The sequence below is a fragment of the Barbus barbus genome, assembly GCF_936440315.1.
Source record: "Barbus barbus genome assembly, chromosome: 25".
In the NCBI taxonomy this organism is placed as follows: domain Eukaryota; kingdom Metazoa; phylum Chordata; class Actinopteri; order Cypriniformes; family Cyprinidae; genus Barbus; species Barbus barbus.
In genome coordinates, this window is record NC_136753.1 from 5,509,159 (window position 1) to 5,535,166 (window position 26,008).

General features: G+C 35.1%; 1 protein-coding gene across 1 annotated transcript; it reads left to right on the forward strand.

The window, feature by feature from the left end:
• The first annotated feature begins 5,207 nt into the window (after window positions 1-5,207).
• tspeara (thrombospondin-type laminin G domain and EAR repeats a) lies at window positions 5,208-26,000 on the forward strand. The gene is made up of 12 exons (XM_079378069.1): window positions 5,208-5,802; window positions 8,826-9,046; window positions 11,086-11,312; window positions 11,576-11,666; window positions 11,770-11,926; window positions 17,379-17,510; window positions 18,053-18,285; window positions 19,726-19,915; window positions 21,915-22,147; window positions 23,437-23,615; window positions 23,688-23,789; window positions 25,473-26,000. Exons 1-12 carry the CDS (start codon window positions 5,688-5,690, stop codon window positions 25,624-25,626), a joined length of 2,034 nt encoding a protein of 677 aa, XP_079234195.1. The 5' UTR covers window positions 5,208-5,687; the 3' UTR covers window positions 25,627-26,000.
• The last annotated feature ends 8 nt before the right edge of the window (window positions 26,001-26,008 follow it).

Here is a 26,008-nt window from a genome sequence, read left to right on the forward strand (position 1 = left end):
ATAGGACAGCTGCTTCCCTGTATCTGCTTCACCATCTGCATATAGAGACCGCAGGTTGCCTTTACTGACAGCACTATGAGAGCTGCTCTTCTGAACGGCGATCACCTCCCACACATTACTGTAATTGAATGTCAAATATGATAACTTTGCTGTCATTGCTGACAAAACAGCTATGCCTCTGATCAGCTCCCACATACGCACCTACTCTCACATTCGCTTTCTTCAGATCTCTCTCATGTCTACACTGATGAATTCCTACATTACTAACTGCTCGGACATTCACACAGCACAAACTAAAATGAAAATTGTATTAATAAATTGTTAAATTAACTAAAAAGATAACTGGACACAACTGAAACAAAATATTTCAAAACTAAAATAAATTCCCACAAATTATTATTTTTATTTTTATTTTGGTTATTGATGTATGCTAAATATATACTATAAAACTTGTACAAACCACTTGGATTAAACATGAAAATTCCAATAAATACCAAACACATACACACACACATATATATATATATATATGCTATAATACTAAAACTAAGATATGCTAAAAACTGAACAAGCTGAATATGAAGACATAGTTCAAATAATTAAAAAAAAGTACAAATAAAAATGTTTATTCAAAAAAAAAAAAAAATCAAACTAAATAAAAAATGTGAAAGTGCAGCTATAATTTTACATACAAAAGTTTTTTCATGCTTATAAAATATATGTTTACAATATGATTAACATTCCAAAGTGAATCCCAGATTACACCACCGCATTGGTCCTCAACTTCAAGACCCAGATTTCCCATCAAGCATCAAGTGGAGACCCAACAAAATTGTGTATTAGAAGCATTTTCTTAATTCTGCTAATATTTTGCTATCCTAATGATGCACAGTTATATTTATTATTCATATTTTATTTCCTCTGTCCACAATCCTATCAAAACAGACTTGTAACTTATAATCAGGCTCACTGAACAAATCAAATTCATAAGAACAAGACTGCGTCCATCTCTTCTGGAATCTCATCAAACCCTGCAGTTAGCTGATGATGAGTTTGCCTGTCTAAACATGTCTGATACTTCACACACAGTGCTGATAATGAAAGCACAGCTCAGCCTCAGGGTCAGATGTGAGACCACAACAGCTTTCAAAGAAGAACTAACATGGCACACACCTCTCTCTATCACTCCCTCCTCTCTCCATCATGCGTCAAACCACTCCTGAACAGTTTCATCTGAAACAGGTTCACTAAGAGTCCAGTTTGTTGTTCACCCAACCCTGAGACTGACATCAAAGCTGACCTGCATCAACCAACAGAACTCTGGTTAATTTGTAATGAGCCGTCTTATTTACATTTGATTCCATATATGGCTCACAAGATGCTTTTTTAAAGTTACATTCAAAAGAACTCACTTAACCATGTCTTGGATATTGGGAAGTACCTTTTTTTCAGGGGTTGTTTTCTGTATTTAAAAGACTGGTCTTTTTATTTAAAGGAATTATGTAATTAAATTATTTAAACGGATTATGGGTATAAAGAGAATTAAGAACATTAAAAGAACAAGATTGTTTTTTTTAAAAATCAGATTTAATTCTTAAGAATTTAATATCTTCAGATTTAATATTGTTTGCAAATAATATTGTTTTAAAATATATGTCCATCCGATTTTATTTGTATGCCTAATATGTTCTAAATGGAGAGATGCTTCTTGTGTCGTTACATTCAATTATGAATGATATGAATCACATACAGTGGGGATCGAAAGTTTGGGAACCCCTTGCAGAATCTGTGAAAATGTGGATAATTTTACCAAAATAAGAGAGATCATACAAAATGCATGTTATTTTTTATTTAGTACTGTCCTGAGTAAGATATTTTCCATAAAAGATGTTTACATATAGTCCATAAGACAAAAAAATAGCTGAAATTATTAAAATAACCACATTCAAAAGTTTGGGAACCCTTGGTTCTTAATACTGTGTGTGGTTACCTGGATGATCTACGACTGTTTTTTTGTTTTGTGATGGTTGTTCATGAGTCCCTTGTTTGTTCTGAACAGTTAAACTGAGCACTGTTCTTCAGAAAAATCCTCCAGGTCCTGCAGAATCTTCAGTTTTCCAGCATCTTTTGCATATTTGAACCCTTTCCAGCAGTAACTGTTAAGAGCCGGGGGTGAAAACTTTTTGAATTTGAAGATCAAGGTAAATTGTACTTCATTTGTCTTCCAGGAAACATGCAAGTATCTTCTGTCGTGTCCGAAGGGCAGTACTAAATGGAAAAATATGATATTTCAACAAAATAAGAAAAATTTGGATATCTTCATCCTGTTCAAAAGTTTTCACCCCCCGGCTCTTAATGCATCGTGTTTCCTTCAGGAGCATCAGTGAATGTTTGAACCTTTTTTAATTGTTGTGTTTGAGTCCCTCAATCATCCTCAGCGTGAAAAGGTGGATCTCAAAATCATACAGTTACTGCTGGAAAGGGTTCAAATATGCAAAAGATGCTGGAAAACTGAAGATTCTGCAGGACCTGGAGGATTTTTCTGAAGAACAGTGCTCAGTTGAACTGTTCAGAACAAACAAGGGACTCATGAACAACCATCACAAAACAAAAAAACAGTCGTAGATCATCCAGGTAACCACACACAGTATTAAGAACCAAGGGTTCCCAAACTTTTGAATGTGGTTATTTTAATAATTTCAGCTATTTTTTTGTCTTGTGGACTATATGTAAACATATTTTATGGAAAATATCTTACTCAGGACAGTACTAAATAAAAAATAACATGCATTTTGTATGATCTCTCTCATTTTGGTAAAATTATCCACATTTTCACAGATTCTGCAAGGGGTTCCCAAACTTTCGCATGCCACTGTATATGACAGCCTATATTTCTAATCCAAAACTAAATATGACAAAAAATGTCAAGTATTTTGTTCTTCAGCTACTTATAGTCTGTCCACCATTTAAGTGCTGCTCTGGAATTACTTAGCTGTTAAACAGATATAAATATGACTTTGTTCAAATATTGGGGTGGTGTTTTTTTATTGGCTGGTGACAATTTGGGCATTAAAACTGTAAAATTAAAAATGCAACTTTTAAAACAATTTGTCAAATATTAAACTGGGCGTGATAATTTCATCATTAAAAGTGTAATGCAATTTTTTGTTAAAATATTGTTGAATATTAAATTGGGGGAGACGATTTGGCCGTTAAAAGATAAATGTAATTTTTAAAACATTTTGTCAAATATTGCCAAATATGAAATATTGGGGACAACAATATGGCCATCAATTTATCTTTCAAAACTTCTTGTCAAGTATTGTCAAATCTCAAATATTGGAGGACAACACTGTAGCCATTAAAAATATTCTGGCAATCTGGCCATCAAAAATATTAAATTAACTTAAATCTTTGTCAAATATTGTCAGATAACAATTGGTGGTGTCAATTTGGCCATCAAAAAAATAAAAATAAAAATTAAGATGTAACTTCTAAAACTGTTAAATATTAAAACATCAATGTCACATATCAAACTGGGGTGGACAATTTGGTCATATCTTATTATTGGTGGAGACTACTCCCCCTCAGTGTTTGCCCTGCTTCTTATCTTCCTAAATAGTCATCAAAACTATGAAGTAAAACAAGCTGAGGTATGAAAACATATGCATTTAACACGGTTTTGTGATAAAGGGTTGTCTCTGAAGTCTGTTATGGACTTTCCTCAAATGGGATTAAAATTTGATTAGCCTATCTTTTATAAATACGCAGGTTCGGAAGGCAGGATTCTGTCCGGAGTTCATGAACTGGCAGCACAGCGCTTTAATATCCACTACATACTACAAGTGAACTGTTTGTCAAAGGCCGTTCTGCTGCTCACAAAGGAATTTCAATTGCTGTGTTCCTCCCCTTTTAACATCCCTAATGTTCCTTCTTTTCTGCCAGCTTTGATGTAAAAAAGACTTTAAGTGACAAAGGTGAAGTGGGGTCAGGTGAACTGCATGCTGGTCTTTAACCTCAGATGTTGTTTGGATAAGCTCACAAACTATTAGCAAATCTGCTATTGTAGTGAGTGATCATGTATGCTTTGTCTTGAGTGGTCTGCTGTACTTTAAAGATTGCTAAGCCAAGCATCACTATTAATATTGCTCAAATTTACAGGGAAGGATGAACTATGTTGAATTACCGTACCTGTCTCACTAATTAGTCAAACCCACATCATTTAGCCATTAGTGGGTTGTGCATCCCAGAAAGTACCAGAAGAGGGAGAGACCGAGAGAACAAAAACAGCTGCTGGGAAAACTAGTCTGGGATGTATCAGACATGAATGATACCTCAAATCAAGCAGCTTGTTGAGAAGAGGTGCGGTTAAATGATTATTTATGTGATCTGGACTCTTCACAGTGGATAGTAAAACCAAACTATTTTACATTTTGACTTCCTGTTCCTGTTGCCACTGCCACATGGTTTGGAGATCAGTCAAGTTTGAACCTTTAAATTATTAATCTTCATTCTTAATTTACAATTTGTAGTTTTTCAAAAAACTCTATTGTAAACTTCATCTTGAATTGTTAATCCTTAATCACAAATATTTAATTTCAATCTCAAACTCTACATTTAATTTGCAATAAATCACGGCATCATCTTTAGCTCTCCTTGCTTGCGCTTCAAATTGAAAATGTATGATCTTAAAAAAAAAAAAAAGCATGAATTAAATCAGTTAAATAAAAAAAAATCTAATAATTGAACTTGCTTAAAAAAGATTGAACAATTAAGATTAAAAAAGTCGTTTTTTTCTTTCTTTTTTTTATGTACACCTACATGTTTGTAAGGAGAGTTTTGAGTGCAGATCAGCAAAGGTCAAGAAGAAAAAAAATACTAAGTGAGCCTGAGAACCAGATCAGGGCACAGAGAGGGACTTCACCCAGAGGCAGAAAATAAAACAGAAAGAGATAGAGAGAGAGGGAGGGAGGAGGGTTATGAAGCAATGAAATACTGAGATTAGGACCGCAGGAAATCTCTCTCTCTCTCTGTCTGCCTTTCTCTCAGCCTCTGTACCTCCTTCTGAGCCCCTCCTCTCGTGTTGACATGGTTTCATTTGAATGTCTCTCTAAATACACCGCTTTTGCCCCTTGAGCTCTCAGTTGTAGTTGTGATCTGTTGACATGCTCCTCTGACCCTGCAGGTGACAGGTGAAGGAACTGCTGTGGACGCCTCTGCGCACCTGAGCAAAAGGGAAAAAGAGAGGAAAAGCACAGGCTTGTGGATGTTCAGGACTTTGATTACAGCTTTCAGAGTATTTTGGCTCTGACTTGTTTGACCTGCTTGTTAATGATTAGCTTTAAAGTGGATGAGGAAGGACTTTCTTGGAAAGAAGTAAAGGAATTTTCATAGTTTGTATTGTGTATTGAAACATTACTCAGTGCTTGCTATTCACATATATTTGTGATTTTTTTTTTAAGAAATCACTTTGTTAAATAGCTAATGGCTCATTGGTGTTGAACTGATTCTTTTATTAAAATTAAACAATGAGGGACAGACTCTATTCTGGACAGTTCAAGGAACAAAGAATACAGGACATAAAGGCATCTTGACCAGCAGACAACTTTCTGAATTTCATGTTTTGGACATTTTTGTGGCCAATCAAAAGTTTGTAAGGACATTTTTTATTGACACATCAACATCTAATGGAAGGACAGCATAACTTGGTGCCATCATCATGGCTACTTGCACTGCAGTTGTTTCTGCTGCTTCTGCCACTGACGGAGAGTGTGACCGTAGTGCCATGGAAACCCTGTACAGGTGAGAGACCGCACATAACCCTGTTTATTTGCTCTCTAATTACCAGTATTTTCAATGCTATAGCTGAATAATATGTATATGACAACAAACTGTTCATCTTTAAAGCACTGGTACTACAATCTGTTTATCTTTCTATCAGCAGACACTAAGAAAAAGTGACTAAATAAAATCATAATATGTAATAAAATTCTTCAGATTAGATCAGGTTCAGATTGTAAAAATCCTCAATCTGAGTATGGATTGTGTGTATAGAAAGATAGTTCTTCAACTATGGATACTAATTACCTTCATGTCATTCACAGCGGTGAAAATTATTATGGAAACTGTATTTTAAAAATTTGTAAATTAAAATTTTACAACTTTTGTTTGAAAACTATGAGATTACTTTAATAGCTAGAATTTGATTTATACTAATCACATCCAATTAGATGGTATTTTTACACTCTTCACATAATTATTAAATTACAGGTTAGATTTTTTTTTCCCCACACACCTTGTGTCTCACATTTCTCTCGAGAATTTATTTAACTTATACGTTTGTGCCCTTGGTAGCCAGTTTTTAAACTTTATAGGGCAAACGTTGTTAGTTATGGTGGAAATGACACTGCAGGACAGTCACAATTTCAATTTCAGACAATAAAAATCTATTTTGTCATTAATTGATCATGTGCCGTGTGGACCACCACAATGTCACTTAAAGGGATAGTTCACCCAAAAATTAAAGTACTAAAAAATTAAAGTTTTATCCAAACCTGTATGAATTTCTTTCTTTAGCTAGAACATAAAAGCAGATATTTTGAAGAATGACAGTAACCAAACAGTTGCTGGTCCCCACTGACTTTCATAGTATGACAAAAATAAATACTGGAAGTCAATTGGGAACAGAAACTGACTTACCAACATTCGTCAAAATATCTTTTGTGTTTGGAACGACTTGAGGGTAAGTAAATGATGACAGAAATTCATTTTTCGGGTGTACTCTCCCTTTAATAGAAGAAATGAATGCTTTCTAATTTGTGAATTCTCTGCCACACAAATGTTTTCACTGAGAGATGGGCAGCTTCACAGGACTGGTGGTGTATCCATGTTGTCATACTGATTCACGGCTTGGTCTCTACAATGGAAAAATGTAAAACTCTTCCCAAACCCGGTGACATCCCTGGGGCTTAAATTCTCCCATTTTCATACCACGAAGGCAATTACATTAGATACCAATGCAAAAGAAATAAGAAAATGAAAAATGCTAATATGAAAAGAGTTTACCAGAAGATTACCAAAGTAAATTCCTTAAGTGGTATTTTAAAATATTGCTTTTGTATGTCAAGCGCAAACCATCTAAATGGTCCATAATTAGGGCAATGAGCTCAGCTGAAGGACTGTTATTACAATAGAAGCTGTAAATACCACAATAATGTGGACGAACCAAAGAATGTTGAGAATGTTTAGGGAATTGCAGTCCTGTCACCGAACATCTATAGATGACATCTCTTTGTCATCAGTGTGTGTGTTCTCATTTGAAGCATCCTACACATTTATTTGTAGTTTGGAAATTAAGTAGGAAAGTAAAACATATACGAGAGCATCAGTTGAAACTTACACTGTCATTATACACTTACTTCACTTTACATATTTTAGATTAAAATTCTGTACACTTTTGAGGAAAACAACAGTCATTTGAAGTCATAGACTTCGGGTGCTAATAAAACTTTTTAATAAGATTTGTATTGTCCTTGAGTCGGGATTCGAACTCGGGACGCTCATGTCAGTGCAATGCCCACAAGGCTATCGGTGCCGACAATTACGTTTTTAAACCATGCCATTGTATATCAACAATAATTTAAATTTCTGGGTTTTGTAAATTCTGTGAACCTGAGAGAGCTGATAAATATTCTGTCTCCCCCTCTTTCCTCTGTATATTTTGCATGGAAGGCAATTTGCATATTTTGGGAGATAAACTACATCAAGAGCTATTCCCATCCGCAGATGCAAAAATACATTGGCCACTAACAGTATTCAGATTCATAAGCCACATGAATGGATTTCATAGCCTTCCTGTAGCTTAAACTGATCGCTGTGCCAAGGTCATTGGAAAACAAGAAGTGATAAAATGTGTAGGCCTGCAATGTAAGTCACTCTGGATAAAAAACGCCTGTCAAACACATAAATGTAAATAGCATTACATTACAAAGTATAAAATCTAATGCTATTTATTTTAGAGAATGATGGCACATGCATGCCATTTCACAAAGATAATTATTTTCTTGTATTAAAACATACAACTGTGGTCAAAATGAATACAAAAGTAATTTGGGCACTTACTGATTATTGAACTTCATGGAATTAAGTTAGTCTGCAATCCATCCATTAGCGTTCCCATTTTGAATGGCATGTTATTCAGTTCTTGCAGACAAATTCGGAAGTATGCAAACTTGTTGCTCCCATCTTCACTAATGAGCACTCAGTTCTAGGCACAGAAGTTTTTGAGTCAGTCACCTGACAAATAAAATGACCACAAGGAAAATAATGTCTTAACAAAGCTGATTGTTTGATGGCATCACAAGAACAAGCACAGTCCAAAACCCCTGACTAGAAACTACTGTATTCTGAGCTGTCAATTTCATATTTTTGAGGGCCCTTGAATGAATAAATGAATCCTATTGACATTTAATTTAGACTAAGAAGTATTTGTGGTACACTCTCAAAAAAAAAAAACTGTCATTAACTAACATTTGGGACCCTTTTGAAAGTTACTAATATGTACACACTAGGTAATAAAAGTGTAGCTTTATGGTACAAATATATATAATTTAGGGTTAAAAAATTTTACAAATATGTACTAGTTTCGGTACAGGTTACCACATATTTGTACTTAAAAAAAAAAAGAAAAATCCCAGAGGGTGTAGTTACAGCATTGGCTTACTGGACCATGCGTGCTTATAAGCCAATCCTTGTTTCTGGCATGGGGTCCTCAATTTCATGTTTCCTCAACTCCTCTCTTAAGTCTTTCTCCTCTCTCTCTCCAGATCTCTATCCAGTGGACCTGTTGTCTCGGGTGCTGCCCCGTAACGGAGAGGCTCTGTCTGGGGTCCGTATGGTGCAGGAGGGAGGCGCTCGTGGGGTCCAGTTCTTCAGTCCTACGCAGGCACTCACTTTTCCATCATCTCAGCTCTTCATTAACTGCCCTCTCTTCCCTGCAGAATTCTCCATAGTGGCCACTGTAAAAGTGTCTCACACCAGAATGAAGGTATGCTTATAATGACATCTAATGCACAGATTGGCTAAGCGTTAGATGCTTGTGTCCACTTCAACTTAATTATTAAATAAGTCTCAATATTTGTAAATTTTTTAGTTGAGAAAAGATATTTTACTCCAAACTCAAGCAGGGTGCATTATATGGACTCTGGTGCATTGTAGTCATGTGATCATTTCACTAGGACTTAAATTTTCCCTGATCTTTTGAGATTGGGCATGCAGCAAATTTTTTTTGCTGCAAGCCCTATACTAAATTTTTTTTTTTGTTGTAATTTTTGCCACATGAAAGATATTTTGGCAGATGATTATTTAAACTAAATATATTTTAAATTTCAAAAGTATATTTCATTGAGCTTCACTGTTTACGTCATTGCTGCTTGAAAGTTTGTGAACCCTTTAGAATTTTCTATATTTCTGCATAAATATGACCCAAAACATCATCAGATTTTCTTATAAGTTCTGAAAGTAGACAAAGAGAACCGAATCAAACAAGTAAGAGGAAAATATTTTCTTTGTTATTTATTTATTGAGAAGAATGATCCAGTGTTATATATCTGTGCGTTGCAAAAGTATGCGAACCTTTGCTTTCAGTATCTGGTGTGACCCCCTTTTGCTGCAGTAACTGAAGTGTCTTGTAAATGCTGCTCAGTCCTGCACAATAACATGTAGGAGTTTTAACCCATTCCTTAGTGCAGCACCACTTAAACTCTGTGATGTTGGTGGGTTTCCTCAGAAGAACTGCTTGCTTTGGTCCTTCCACAACATTTTAATTGGATTAAGGTCTGGACTTTGACTCAGCCATTCCAAAACATTAACTTTGTTCTTCTTTAACCATTCTTTGGTAGAATGACTTGTGTGCTTGGGGTTGTTGTCTTGCTGCATGACCCACGTTCTCTTGATATAATAGCTTCTCATTTAAACAAATAAATTCTATTTTGGTTTCATTCATCCATTAAACCTTTCTCCAATAGTCCTCTGGCTTGTCCACATGATCTTTAGCAAGCAATTTTCTTTTTGGAGAACAGTGGCTTTCTACTTGCAACACTGCCATGCACACCATGGTTGCTCAGTGTTCTCCCGATGGAGGGCTCATGAACATTAACATTAGCCGATGTGAGAAAGGCCTTTAGTTGCTTAGAAGTTACCAACCTCACAGACGTTGTGCTTTTGAGTGATCTTTGTTGGTCGACCACTTTTCAGGAAGGTAACTGTGGTCTTAAATTTCCTCCATTTGTACACAATCTGTCTGACTGTGGATTTGTGAAGTCCAAACTCTTTAGAGATGGTTGTGTAACCTTTTCTAGCCTAATGAGCAACATCAACTCTTTTTCCGAGGTCCTCAGTAATCTCCTTTGTTCATGACATGATTCACTTCCACAAACATGATCAGACTTTGATAGATCCCTGTTCTTTGAATAAAACAGGTCACGTACTGACATTTGATAGTCATTGCACTGACTGAAAACACCTCTGCACAGATGGACTCTAAATTCACCTTTAAATTAACTGCTAATCCAAGAGATTCACATAATTTTGCAGCGCACAGATATGTAACACTGGGTCATTTATCTCAATAAATAAAATATTTTTCTCTCACTTGGTTGATTCAGTTCTCTTTGTCTACTTTCAGGACTTGTATGAAAATCTGATGGTGTTTTGGGTCATATTTATGCAGAAATATAGAGAATTCTAAAGGGTTCACAAACTTTCAAGCAGCACTGTATAGTTGTATTCCACTGTATTCCATAACGAAAGTCAATGGGAACCAAATTTTTTGGTTATCAACAATTTTCTAAATATCTTCTTTTATGTTCATCAGAAGAAAAAAAGCCATGCAAATTTAAAACGGCATGAGGGAGAGTAAATGATGACAGAATTTTCATTTCTGGGAGAACTATTTCTTTAAAACTTAATTTGATTGATATAAAAATATCACATCAATGATATTGTGATTGAGCCAAATGAAAGACAACATAAACCTGACTATCTTTCCTGTGTCTCTGAACTGAATCTGTGCTTGCTGTTTTTCAGAAGAATGAGTACTTGTTCGCTGTAGTGAAGGAGGATGTCGATCAACTCCTGCTTGGCATGCGTTTCTCTAAAGAGAAAGTTCATCTCATCTATCAGGGCTCAATGGGGAGGGAGCGTCTCAGCTTTAAAAGAATCCGCCTGGCGGACAACCACTGGCACAGTATGGTGTTAGCCGTCAGCGGTCACCATGCCACCCTCACCCTGGACTGCGGCATCCCACTGGAACTGTGAGTCTGTGACGGTAGTGGAAAGACCCCACAATATATAGGCATATAGATGACCTCAGAGCTAAATTTAGTTTTTTGCTTACAATTTCTTGGCCAAAATGTGGACATACTCTTGCACTCTTGAATTTCTGAACAATTAGATACAAATTCAATGCAAATTTCATTTTATTAGATAGTAGTATTAAAAATAGTGAAGCAGTGAAGCAGGAGTTCAGTTCAAAGTTGAGATCTGTGAGTAATGTACTTTCCCTGATGGGTTTCAGGGTCCATAAACGGCCATTTCCCTCTGATCTCAGCACTGATGGCTCTAGATTCCACATTGGAAGTCGAAGGAAGTGGAAAGGCCTGTTCTCTGTAAGGATTCTGATATTGCTATTTAATTTGCTTTATTTAAAATATATTAGCAAACACACAAACATATCTGTTGGTAAGATGATGATCTTTTTTCTTTCTTAAGGGTTTAGTGCGGCAACTCGTCCTTTTGCCTGGATCAGACGCAACGCCACGTGTTTGTCCCTCTTTCAAACCATCATTGGTTGAGCTTTCTATCCCTACAATCCTGTCAAACTTGCCAGTGAAATCCCAACTGAATGACGTCCTGCTTCCTCCATATGGTAAAACTAAAATATTTTAATTCAAATGATGTTAAATATTAAATATTAAAATAACAACAACAACAAAAATTATATATCTATATTAGGGCCGGGACTCGATTAAAAAAATTAATCTAATTAATTAGAGGCTTTGTAATTAATTAATCGAAATTAATCGCATTTTAAATCGCATATAAATATTTGACCTGAGAACAGTGAGAAGTAAGTTTTTTTTATATGGATTTTTAAATTTCCCATCCACAGGGCCAACCAAAGCGGTCTCATCAGCTTCTTTGTCCATGTTCACTGTGGTTTGTTTTTGGCTGTTTCTCAATATGCGTTCTTCAGCGATCTTGCGTCCTTGTGTTCTCGTTAACCGTCGAAGTTCAGTTCCAATTCTCAAGAACGCAAGTACAGAGGATGCATGAAAGTGCCCGGATATGTTCTTGAAAATGAGGATGAATCGAGTGCAGACTTGAGAGAATCGAGCCGTTAGAAATCCCAGAAAACGCTGTGGGTGGCCGGTTTACGGAAGCCTGTAAGCTTTAAAGTCGCTCTCACAAATACTTAACGGCTCTTCAAGTTGAAAGTAAACATTTATCGTTTTGTTTTGGTTAATTTTAATAAAGTTATAAGACCCGGAGAAAGTCTGCATTTTTATTGGCATATTAAAATGAATCTTAACAGTAAAACATATAACGCTGTAAAATAAAACAATACAATTATATGAAAGTAATATCTATAATAGTATGAAATGTTTTAATAAGTTATGATATGACATTTTGTAATATTTATTGTTCATTGGCCGTTTCTTATGCTGAGACTATGCGGTCAGTTAAGCAGGAATGCAGTAAGTTACATCTCAATTCTCATAAGTGTGCGTTCTGTGTTCTCGCGTCCTTCCGAGTTTGTTCTTCCAAGGAAGCTTGCCAAGACTAGGGCTGGGTATCGATATCGATACCGATACCTTGAGTTCGATACCGGTTCCTGAACGGTACTTTTTTCGATACCAATTTTATAAAATCAGTTTTAATAAGATTACATTATCTGAAAAAAATATTTTGTTTTAGCTTGTTGATATTTATACAGACTCAAAGTCTCATCTCCTGAGCCACTGCACAAAGGAACAAAATATATCCAACACAATAAATAAATAAATAATTTTAATAAAGTTCAAATTGTTTTCAGTTTACACATCTGTTAGGCTACGTTTACATTAGTGCGTGTTCATTTTAAAACACATAGCTCAGACAGAATCATCATTTCTAGGTTGTTAAAGACTTCAAGAAATTTAAAATCTTCATCCACTTTCATAAGTGGGTGTTTTATTTTCTTTCACCACATGTTTTATTGTTATTAAATTCTGGTGTAGTATGTCTAATTATTTGAATGCATAAAAACAACTTAGTTTATTTAAATTATTCTTAAAATAGCCTTATGAAATGTTTTATTTTTCCTCAGAAATTCTGTGTTCTGTATCTGGTTTTCAAATGAAGACATAAAACATTAATTTAATTTCTCTTTAAATTATTGAAAATCAAAGTTTATTCATTTTGGCAAACAAAGGGAGGTTACTATTAAAATTAAAACATGGAATAACTGTTGTGTGATCATTACTAAAAAAAAAAAAGTTTTAATAATTTTAATAGTAGCCTAGTAGTAGCAGTATGTACTGTCTGCTGAACAATATTAATACCGTTAATATTAAAACCGAACTTTTATTTTGACGGGTTGCCTGGAATACCTTTACAGTTCTGTGTGTATATGAGATGAGTTAGTTTTACTCGAATCAAACGGTAAAATGCTCATGAAGTGACTTTCAGAGCAGGTCTGGAGATGTTGTTCATGTCCTCATTTAGAGAGGCGGCAGACGCTGAAATGACCGCGAACGTCACTCGAGCTTCAGTCTGTGTATAATAAACAAACCGCGCGATTTAAAGAGCTGACTGCTCCGTGCGCTTTCGAAACGCTCTCGCGGAGGTCAAACACTGATCAATCTGCACGTTGCCGTTTCTAGTCAAACACAGCTAGTGATGCAGGCTTATTGGCTCACTGATGTGATGAGATTAACCCCTTAGGTATCGAAATTTGGTACCGAACGACAAGACGTTTTTCGATACTCGGTGGTATCGAGGCAATTCGGTCGGTGCCTAAAAAGTATCGAACTCGATACCCAGCCCTAGCCAAGACCGGTCTCCACGAACGCAAGTCCGTTCTGACGCTAGTTGGTGCTCCAGTATAATCGGTCCGTCGAAACTCATCCAGTGAGAAACGTTCCGCGGTGCAAAAATAAGTGCGATTAAAATGCGTTAAAAAAAAATTAACGCGTTATTTTTGTGTAATTAATTAATCTAAATTAACGCGTTAAAGTCCCGGCCCTAATCTATATATATATATATATATATATATAAACACACACACATAATTAAATATAACCCATATGCATATGACTAGAACACAATTAAATTTTCAACAATTATAAAGGTTGCTATCACTAAATAGCATGTTAATTTTTATGTTTAGCACACAAAGTCATTATAAAATTATATGACATTATAAAATTTTATTATTTATATTATAGAATAACTGATATTATTAAAAAACTTGTGTTCTATATATATACTAGTGCTGTCAAATGATTAATCGCGATTAATCGCCTACAAAATAAAAGCTTTTGTTTTCATAATATATGTGTCACGGTGCACACACGAGGAGGATACAGGAACACGCAGACGAGGATAAAACTCAAAATAACAGTCTTTAATAAATCCAAACAAGGCAGGGAAAGACAAGGCAAAGTAGACACAGACAGGAACACCGGGGAGTAACGAGTAGACCAGACGACACGAAACTGAACAGGTAGGAACTTAAATACACAGGTTAATGACTAAAACACAGCTTGAACAGAATTAACTAATAATCACATTAAACAAGGACAGGAAACAAACCAAATAAGGAAACAAGAGGCGGGAACACATGACACACACCACAGAGGTCTGACAATACAGTGGTGTGAAAAAGTGTTGGCCCCCTTCCTGATTTTTTATTTTTTGAGTCATTTATTCATGTTTGTCACACTTTAATGTTTCAGATCAAACTAATTAAAATATTAATCAAAGATAACACAAGTAAACACAACATGCAGTTTTTGAATGACGTTTTTTATTATGAAGGGAAAACAAAATCCAAACCCACATGGCCCGGTGTTAAAAAGTGCTTGGCCCCTAAACCTAATAACTGGTTGGGCCACCCTTAGCAGCAACAACTGCAATTAAGCGTTTGCGATAACTTGCAATGAGTCTGTTACAGCGCTGTGGAGGAATTGTGGCCCACTCATCTTGGCAGAATTGTTGTAATTCAGCCACATTGGAGGGTTTTCGAGCATGAATCGCCTTTTAAAGGTCATGCCACAGCATCTCAATAGGATTCAGGTCAGGACTTTGACTAGGCCACTCCAAAGTCTTCATTTAGTTTTTCTTCAGCCACTCAGAGGTGGATTTGCTGGTGTGTTTTGGATCATTGTCCTGCTGCAGAACCCAAGGTCGCTTCAGCTTGAGGTCACGAACAGATGGCCAGACATTGTCCTTCAGGATTTTTTGGTAGACATCTGAAAAACAGCAGCAAAACAGCCCCAGACCATCACACTACCACCACCATATTTTACTGTTGGTATGATGTTCTTTTTCTGAAATGCTGTGTTACTTTTACGCCAGATTTAATGGGACACACACCTTCCAAAAAGTTCAACTTTTGTCTCGTCAGTCCACAGAGTATTTTCCCCAAAGTCTTGGGGATCATCAAGATGTTTTCTGGCAGAACTGAGACGCGCCTTTATGTTCTTTTTGCTCAGCAGCGTTTTTCGTCTTGAACTCTGCCATGCAGGCCATTTTTGCCCAGTCTCTTTCTTATGGTGGAGTCATGAACACAGACCTTAACTGAGGCAAGTGAGGCCTGCAGTTCTTTAGATGTTGTTGTGGGGTCTTTTGTGACCTCCTGGATGAGTCGTCGCTGCACTCTTGGAGTAATTTTGGTCGGCCGGCCACTCCTGGGAAGGTTCACCACTGTTCCATGTTTTCTCCATTTGTGGATAATGGCTCTCACTGTGGTTCGCTGGAGTCCCAAAGCTTTAGAAATGGCTTTATAACCCTTTCCAGACTTACTTTCTTTCTCATTTGTTCCTGAATTTCTTTGGATCTCAACATGATGTGTAGCTTTTGAGGATCTTTTGGTCTACTTCACTTTGTCAGGCAGGTCCTATTTAAGTGATTTCTTGATTGCGAACAGGTGTGGCTAGAGAAACTGAACTCCGGTGTGATAAACCACAGTTATGTTTTAACGGCATTGAAAAAAAAACCTTCATTTAAAAACTGCATGTTGTGTTAGCTTTGATTAATATTTAAATTTGTTTGATGATCTGAAACATTAAAGTGTGACAAACATGCATTAAAATAAAAAAATCAGGAAGGGGGCCAACACTTTTTCACACCACTGTATGCGTTTGTACTGTGTATATTTATTATGTATATAAAAATACACACGCATACAGTATATATTTAGAAAATATTTACATGTATTTACAAGTCTATATTTATATTCATATCATTTTTATTATATATATAAATATATTAAATATATAAACAACATATTTTTCTAAAATATATACTTGCATGTGTGTGTATTTATATATACATAATAAATATACACAGTACACACACATATATTTTATGTAAACAACTATTTTATTTTGGATGCGATTAATCGTTAGTGACAGCACTAATATATACACACATGACATAATATATACACATATAGGGGCATAATAAAAATTTAAACTGAGATACTTAAAAGAAAATAAGATGGTTAAACATATCAACCAAGCCAATGCTAACACTGAGTTACACTGAACCATTACAAAGAAATTATGGTATCTCATGACTGGAGCCATGGACAACATTTTGAAGAAAAGAACAGATCTGTGGTGTGAAAGACCACACTGATGGCATATCGCCCGTGGACGGATTGGTTATGGTCCCAAACTAAACATCTGACACTTGTTATCGCTCTGAAAAGCAAAACAGGGGTTCTGCCGCTTGCAGTGAGAGCTGTCAGTGATTGAGTGGGTGTGGGTTTACGCTGGCACACATCTCGGGCATGACAAACAATGCTATGTTTATATCACTTGTATTGACTATTTAAATTAGCTAATGGCAGCTTTGATCTAGATTACATGCCTTGGTTAATACTTTAACACCCTCCCAGCCTGAGCTGACTAGACAGATTGTTTCGCTTGTGATGAAACGCTGAAACACTTGTTTCATATCCATATTCTTTTGATGAGGTATATCCATTACAAATAGTCATGCAATTTCATTAACATATCAAAAAATATATTTTAATAATCCATTAATCACAGATTTCATCAAATACAATATATTTTCATGTCATTCAAAAAGATTCTCATTTCAATCTTCAGAGACGGAGGTGCGTGTGACTCTGGGGTCTAAACCAGCATGCACTGCGGCAGAGCAGGGACAACTCTGGTTTGACACTCTTAAAAGAGGCCTTTTCCTATGTGATGGTGCATACTGGCACTCTATGCTGCAAGGTAGGAAACTAAAGATCACTTTTTTATTATCATTATTTTAGATTTAAAACAAACTGTCTAATTTTAACTTTATGATTATGACCTGTCAAGTCAATTTCATGGGTATAGTTTGATATACTTATTGAACACACACACACGCATGCACACACATGCTATATAGTATATTTTTACATGAGTGTACTGTATGTATGTGTGAATAAAGTTGGATATTTGGGTATTGTTTTTTTTTTAATATATACTGTATCTATACATAGAGCTCTACGATAGCGTTTTTCGAAAAAAGTCTAAACAATCATGCAACAGAGATTTGAGTCCTTTTTAAGGATGCAATAGTCCAATCTCATATCTTATAATTGTTCACTACCATAAGCATAATGGATCAGTTCATTTACCAAAAACTGCTGTGACAGCGGGGATGATATCAAAGGGTAATACAATAGTATTTTATGATTACCATGAAAAAACCCTGGGGATGCTTTTTTTGTTTGTGTCATGTCTGCTGAAGTGTTCAGCAGCTCTATTTAATGCTATTCAATCTACAGAGAAAGACAGACTAGACTATGTAGACGATTACCAGGACCTCTACACCACCTCAGAGACGCTGGACATTGAGCTCTTCCAGATTCCCTCTGTTGGGCTGTTTGCTGCAATGGCTCATCGGGCCAACAAACCAGGTTCTGCCATCTACCGCTGGAACCACGGCCACTTCCAGCTCTACCAGAACATCAGCACCTTTAAGGCCCAGGCATGGAAGCAATTCACTATTGGGAGGAAGGTGAGAAAAAGTTTTGACATATTAATCATTTCAATTTAATACGATTTTTACAATTCTTTTAAAACCAAAGTGTCTAATATTTCATGGTACTGATTTTGATTTGGCAGGTTTTTCAGGAAAAAAAATTCAATTTGAATTTCAGCATTTCTGTGGTTTCTTTACAATCTTTGGACAGTTATATCACCTAGCCATTTTTTTTAAATTGCAATTTTTTGTGTGTTTTAATAATAATTGTGTCTTATTAAAAAACTTGATAGAACAGAAAAAAAAAACAATGTGGAAAATACGGCTACTAAAATATCACATTTAATTTCTAAGAAACTGTAAAAAGGTAAAAACAAGTACAAAAATGTAAACATTAATTTTTTATTTTTAAGAGATTCAAACTGTAAAGGATGTGTATTCTAGTCACAGTTTTCACTCTTGTTTTTTACTTTTTTAAAAGCTAAAATAATTGCTTTTTTAAATTAATAGGTTAGAATATTTAAAAAAACAATGATAAACAACAATTACACAAATATCATCATTAATTTCAACTAAGAAATTGACACTGAAATTTTTATAGAAGTCAAAGTTTTAAAATAAATAAAATGCATGAATTAAAAAAAACAATGAGGGTCACATCAATGACATAGAAACTCATTAAACAGAGGATTTGAATTTGAATTAAACTTGAATTTGCAGTTAAACAGGCAAAGGTTATACAGTGCAGCTGTAGAGAGCAGTGATTGGCACTTCATTAGAAAAGAATTACTGGCAGAAAAGGCCTGAGGTGAAATGTTAAGGGAGACTTGCAGTCAGGAATGAGGTAAGGGGCAGGTAAGAACTGAGACTGGGTTTAGAGACACACTAGATATGTTTCAGTACCATAAGTGTGATCTGCACGTTTCCACTCAATCATCCACAGAGAACAGACTTTACACTGCACTGCAGGAGACAGGTGTGTTTTGATGTGGTGTTTCTTACACTCAGTATAAACATATGCAATAACTTTAAATCACTAGTGTAGTCAATCACAGAAATTAATTTAAAGTCTGACGCTTTCCCTTCCCCGAATGAATCATTTATACACATCTGTCTGTCTGCAGTGGAATTGTTTAGTCTTAATTTTATCACACAGATCTTGAATTATAAAGAATAGGAAGTAATAAAAGTTCTTTGTTGAAACCTGCAGCCCCTTACGACTATTATCATCATCATTATATCACCGAGTTTGTATTTGTATCAGTTGAAACATCACTAAACTCTTTGCCTGAGTGAAATTATGACTCATACTAGGCTATATAGTGCAGTATATCTACCATCTGATCTTCACACTGTTCTAAATTTAGCGAGCTGGATTCATGATAGCCAAATGACAGGCTGACTGACAAGTGTAACTTTATCTCTGTTTGTCTGTATCAGGCTCATTTATCACTGTGTGTGTTGTATGTGTGCCAGATGTTCTTGGCGGTGTCGAACTCAGTGGGCCCAGCGGATGGAGAGCGAGAGCTGTCTGTGATCTATAGGTGGAGTAATAAGAGGCTGAAGTTTGTGCGTTATCAGACCCTGGAGACACACAGCGCTCGTGACTGGGAGGCCTTTCATATTAATAATGAAGCTTTTTTAGCTGTGGCTAATCACCGAACAGGTTGGTCCAACACCATTCCTTGGTGCCTAACTAGGCTTATACATAACTGCCCTAAACTGATAAAAGAAAAAAAAATTCATACACAGCATCATGTCTTTCCAAAACCCATATAACTTCCTTTCATCTGTGTATCACAAAATATTTGATATTTGAAGATGCATTTGCCATACAATTAAAGAATAGCCTGTTCCATCACAGAATAAAAAATCAAAATGTAAAAGTCTCACAATTCTGAATTTTTTCCCCCCGCAATTTTGGGTCATGTGTGAGATATAAACTCTGACTTCACTGTAAAACCTGATAAGTTAAGAATACTCTAAACATTTGAGGAAACTTAATGCCTCATATTTGAGTAAACAAGCTCAATTTTTTTTTTTTTTAAGTTAGTAGAGCTTAAAATTTTTATTACAAATGGGGCGGGGCTGAGAGCCGCTCTTCTATGATCCCAACCCACTCTTCACAATATTGTCAAACAACTTGCTTCCATAAACAGCTCATTCATTCTGATCTTTATAATTAAGTGCTAATTAGCAAATTCACACTAGCACATGCTAATGTAGTTATCAATAAGACTCTCACTATACACTTGCATGTAACTAGTCATACAACATGCAGTATATATGTGACCCTGGAGCACAAAGCCAGTCTAAAGTCTAAATATTTCGAAAATTGAGATTTATACATAATCTGAAAGTTAGGATAGGACAATATTTGGCCGAGATACAACTATTAGAAAATCCTTGATCTGAGGGTGCAAAAAAATAAAAAATAAATATTGAGAAAATCGCCTTTAAATTTGTCCAAATGAAGTTCTTAGCAAGTTTTGATATCTTTACGGTAATAAATTTACAAAATATCTTCATGGAACATGATCTTTACTTAATGTCCTAATGATTTTTGGCATAACAGAAAAATTTATAATTTTGACCCATACAATGTATTTTTGACTATTGCTACAAATATACCCCAGCCACTTAAGACTGGTTTTGTGGTTCAGCGTCACATATAGTCTTTAAATTTTGCTGTCCATCCTCAACCTAACCACAGGCTCTACTCTTCACCATAATGGTAACACAACATAACCGAAACCTATGCAAATCCTAACATTACACAACATTTAAGTACTAACTTATGTCTCCCTATGTTAATCTTGTGCAAAACACACAAAATAACACTTAATTTCAACATTTATTTTCCTTGTTGTCTGATAGAAAACTCAATCCTTTTAAGTACAGCTTACTACAACAACATTTTGAGTTTACAGAATTTATTTCAATTAAGTCCAATGAACTTTCATTATTAGTTGAGTGAAATTAACTCATTTATTTAACATTAATTCATTTCACTGTTCGGTTTTACAGTGTGAATACTGACATTTTTTCTCGCAATTCCAAGTTTACATCTCATAATTCTGCATTTATATCACAATTCCGACTTTTTTCCTCTGAATCTCGCAATTCTATGGAAAAAAAATTCCAAAAAAAAAAATCCACCATGGAAAAAAATAATTAAGTAACTAATAATTTTATTATTATGCATAAAAAACATAATTGTGAGATGTTAACTCAGATTTCTGTGGGGAAAAAAATATATAAAAAAATATAAATGGTGTGATGTGAAAGTGTAACTGCATGAAAAACTTAGAATTCTGAGTTTATATCTTGTAATTCTACCTTTTTTCCAAAAACGTTTATCTCTCGCAATTACCCCCCCCCCCCCCCCCCCCCCCCCCCCCAAAAAAAAAAACAAAAAAAAAACAAATGCTTCCTTTATTTGTGATCAAATAAATAAGTCTTGGTTGGCACGAGACTACTTTTAAATACATAAAAAACTTAATTATTTTGACTGTTAGTGTATGGACTGATAAGTTTTGAGCCTCTGATGCAGTTCAGTAGATGGTATCAGCATTTCATTTAGTTACTGCTCTTAAAATAGGTGCCATTAGTTACATTTATTATCATTTGAAACCCTTACATTATGTTCCTGTCTTCCCTTTCAGAGAATGGCAATCACAACATTGACAGCATTGTTTATAAGTGGAACCCAGGCACTAAGACATTTGAGGTGAACCAAACCATCTCAACATCAGGAGCTTATGACTGGGAGTTTTTCACCGTAGGGCCCTACCACTTCCTAGCAGTGGCCAATGCATTTGACGGCACCTCCACCCAAACAGATTCATCCATCTACATCTGGCTTGGTGGAGCCTTTCAGCTTTTTCAGACTATAAGGGTGAGTTTAGACAGCATTTCATTTCAAAATGCCTGTGATGGAGAATGCCAAGGTTCTGGAACTTTCTGATAGCTTAAAGTCAAATGGATCACTGAAACTAGATGATCATTTAGAACTTATTTACTTTGAATGGAAACAAAGGTGTACATATAATTACAGAAATATATTACAGGTAAATGAAGTGGAAAATCATGACACGCACATGAAAAAAGATGAATGATGGACCCATGTAGGTGTTTCCCAGTTGCAACATGTTTTTTTTAGATTTACCTGACACCTGTTCTCACAGAATCACCTCGGGGCGTCTGTAGTATAGCTGGGGTTGTTTAAGTATAGGGTGAACAGATGATTTAACCGCCGTAAAAGACCCTGAACCGCTACTGAAGAGATTTATTGCTTGAAATCCTGTTGTCACAAACTTTTCATTCTTCACCGCAAATGATTTTACTAAATATATCATATATTTTTACTTAATCAAAAGGAAAAATTAGCTATAGAAAATGTCTATGGGATGGTAAAACTCCAAAATCCATTTCTATCATCCATTTTCTATGAATGCAAAATTGCAGCTTGGAAAAATCTTTTTTGTTTCACGGAGAAAATAAAATTGGGGTAATAATGACAGGATTTCTTTGGAGAAATATGCCTAAAAATTGGATGAATAGGACATTTTATTGAACATAAATTTTTTTTTTTTTTTGTTAAATTAGCAATCGGAAGTCAGATGAAAGAGTAATGGCTTCTTTCACTAAATTGTATAAAAATTTAAAATTTTTTCAATCATTGTTGAATTTTCTCTAAATCACTTATCTAAAGTACATGTCAACAGACTTAACAAGGCAGACACACCGCTTGTGATGTTGTCAGCGTTTCAGAAGGGAATTTCCCTGTGTGCAGATGTGTTTTACGGGGGAAGAAAAAGAACAAGAAGAGTTTCTTGTTAATATCAAGTGTTTAGATGATGTTACACTATAATTAAAATCTTGAGATCTTACCATATAACAAAATCAAAGTCATACATCACAGTGATGTGATATGGATCTCATGAAGTTGTGAATGCAGTCAGTATCAACTGTGTTTCCCATAAATGTATCATACAACTATCTTAACCTAGTATAGAAATACTTCTGAGGTTTAACTTCTACTTATCAGAAATAGTGTAAGCAGGCTTTTACCTCGAACTTTAATACAATGAGGCAATGATAAAAGCCATGGCAGCTTGAATGCTTTTGAAAATGTATTGTTACCAGACCAAATCTATTCTTCTTTCTCAACCTATATATCTCTAGACATTTGGGGCTACAGACTGGGAGATGTTTCAGATTGGAAACAGAGTCTTCCTAGCTCTTGCTAATGGACACATGCTGTGTGAGAGCGGACCAAGCCTCTATACCATCAACTCAACTATATATGAACTTGATATGGCAACCAAGATGTTCCTCAAGTTCCAAGACATTGTAACATACAGGTAAATCCTGCACTATAAAGTTTGAGAATAAATTATCCACAACTTTTGACTTGATTTCCTCTTGTATGACAGTGCGGTGGACTGGGAATTCTTTTCAGTTGGAGATGAGCATTTCTTAGTCGTAGCCAACTCTTATGATGGATCGTCGTACTCTTTGAACAGTGTTATATACAGGTAATGACTGAAAGCTCAAACATACATAATTGTCTATATTACATATAGTTTTTTTTGCTATTTTGTACATTGTCTATTTTGTATATTATTCTTTTTATTATCTGTGTCTTGTTGCTGTCATTCTGTTGCACTGTGGAGCTTCTGTCACTAAAACAAATTCTTCGTATGTGTAAACATACCTGGCAATAAAGCTCATTTTGATTCTGAACATTGTACTCAGATCGTAACTCATGTTAACTGTCCACCGGTGGGCCCACTTGCCATTACATGATTTAAACAGTAATATCTTAGTCTGAAACAAAAGCAACTTGACAAACTATATATCGTTTGAAAGCTTAAAGACTCTAGTTTTCATATTTGCTAACTGATTTTTTTTATATTTTACAGGGCAACTGTAATTTGTTCATTTGTAAGAAGAGTCAGAGAGAGAGTTCTGACCTTTACTTTGAAATAGTGATACATATATAAAATCATGAAAAATCTCCATTCATGTTCATATCAAGTGTTCAAAAGATAAAATTCATTCTATTTTTTGAGAAAAAAAGGTCTAAAAGTGTTTCGAATATAAAGAAAAAACATAGGTTCTCAATTTTTGATGCAGCGTGAACTATATCGTACGTCCAGGGTTCTTGTTGCATGTCTTTTATGTGTTTTTTTAGAGGATGAATTGAAATCAAATACTGCCATACCACCCTTAATACTTCTGAATGTGATGTCTACGTCATAAATATTGATACCATATATGGAAATAGAGCCGCCCTTATATGGTTACTAATGGGGTTTGATGGTCATCTAGTGGAAAAGCTTGGTACTACGCCCAAACAAAATTTCACTGAAAGCTCATTTTTTGAGATATCAACCTCAAATTTGGAACACAACTTTTTCAGATTTTTGGTTTTGATTTTCTAGCTGTTTTAGAGTAAAACATGTTACGTAAACTATATATTTTACATAAAATATAAATATACATTTTTTTACATTTTATATTTTCATAAACTTAAACTTCCATAACTTTTTTGTAATATAATTTTTAGAACTTTTTTCACCTCTACAATAATCTTCTAAGTGTCTTCTTTAAAAGGAGACCAACCTTAAGTATCTGCTCCAAACCATTCAAAATTTATTACAATTTAAGTTGGAAATGTAATTTTCAGGCCTATACTCAAAAAGTGGAACTGACAGTTAACAGGTTAAGAGATAAGTAAACCCATAAATTTCACTTAGGTGTTCATGGTATTGTTTTATAAAACAACAATTTTCTGATATACAACAACTAGGCCTATAGCCAGGACAAGACTAAATGATTTTCAATAGTTATTTTCTCAAATATTATCATAATATGGAAACCCACTTCCACTTTGGAATAAAAAATTACTTTTTTTTTTCTCACAGTATACATATCAAAATTTAGAAATAACAATTTTCAAATAAATAAATACAAAAACTAAATAAATCGCACACAATTCTGGCTTTTCCCCTCATAATTCTGAGAAAAAATGTCCAAAAATAAATATCCAGCCAGAATTGCAAGGAGATAAAAAGTGACCTTTTTATTTTTGTATTGTGTGAAGGAAAAGGGCTTATAGGATATGATTACAGTATATAAGTGCTATAAACTATAAATGAATATTGAAGCAAATGAAGACAGATTCTTTTCAGTATTATTGTTTTTGTGTCTCACAGATGGCAGGGATATGAGGGCTTTGTTCCTGTCCATCGGTTACCCACTATTGGATGCAGTGACTGGGAGTTCTTTACCTCAGCTGAGGGTTCATACCTGATGTACTCCAGTGCCAAAACACCTCTCTCCAAAGTCTTCAAGCTGAAGATCCACTGAGGGCACAAACCATTGCTCAGTTTTTGCTTATTTTTATCATATGCCACAGAAGTTGACGGAACTGAATCGTTCTCTTCTTCTCTTGATTACGAACCACTAACACTTTGATGAGAAGCTCTTTAATGTCAGAGAAGTCAATCAAGCTGACAGTGGTGGATTATGGAGTTCAATACTTCTTGAAAACTACCTCATCTGTGTAAAAAGGACCATCAAGATGCAAGATAAACTTTCAGTGGTGAATCTCACAAATGTGTCCTTAAATCACTGTTAAAATTACATTAAAAAGACTATTCTGTTTCATGACTACATCTGCACATTGGACATCCTGTGAATCAAGAAAATGAAATGAGGGCACAGAACATTTAGCTTTTATTTCCAACAT

Coding starts and splice junctions, on each gene's coding strand:
- tspeara (XM_079378069.1), top strand. CDS start 5,688: ATGGAAGGACAGCATAACTTGGTGCCATCATCATGGCTACTTGCACTG. Junction 19,916..21,914: donor TGTGGCTAATCACCGAACAG/GTTGGTCCAACA, acceptor CTTCCCTTTCAG/AGAATGGCAATCACAACATT. Junction 23,790..25,472: donor TTGAACAGTGTTATATACAG/GTAATGACTGAA, acceptor TGTGTCTCACAG/ATGGCAGGGATATGAGGGCT.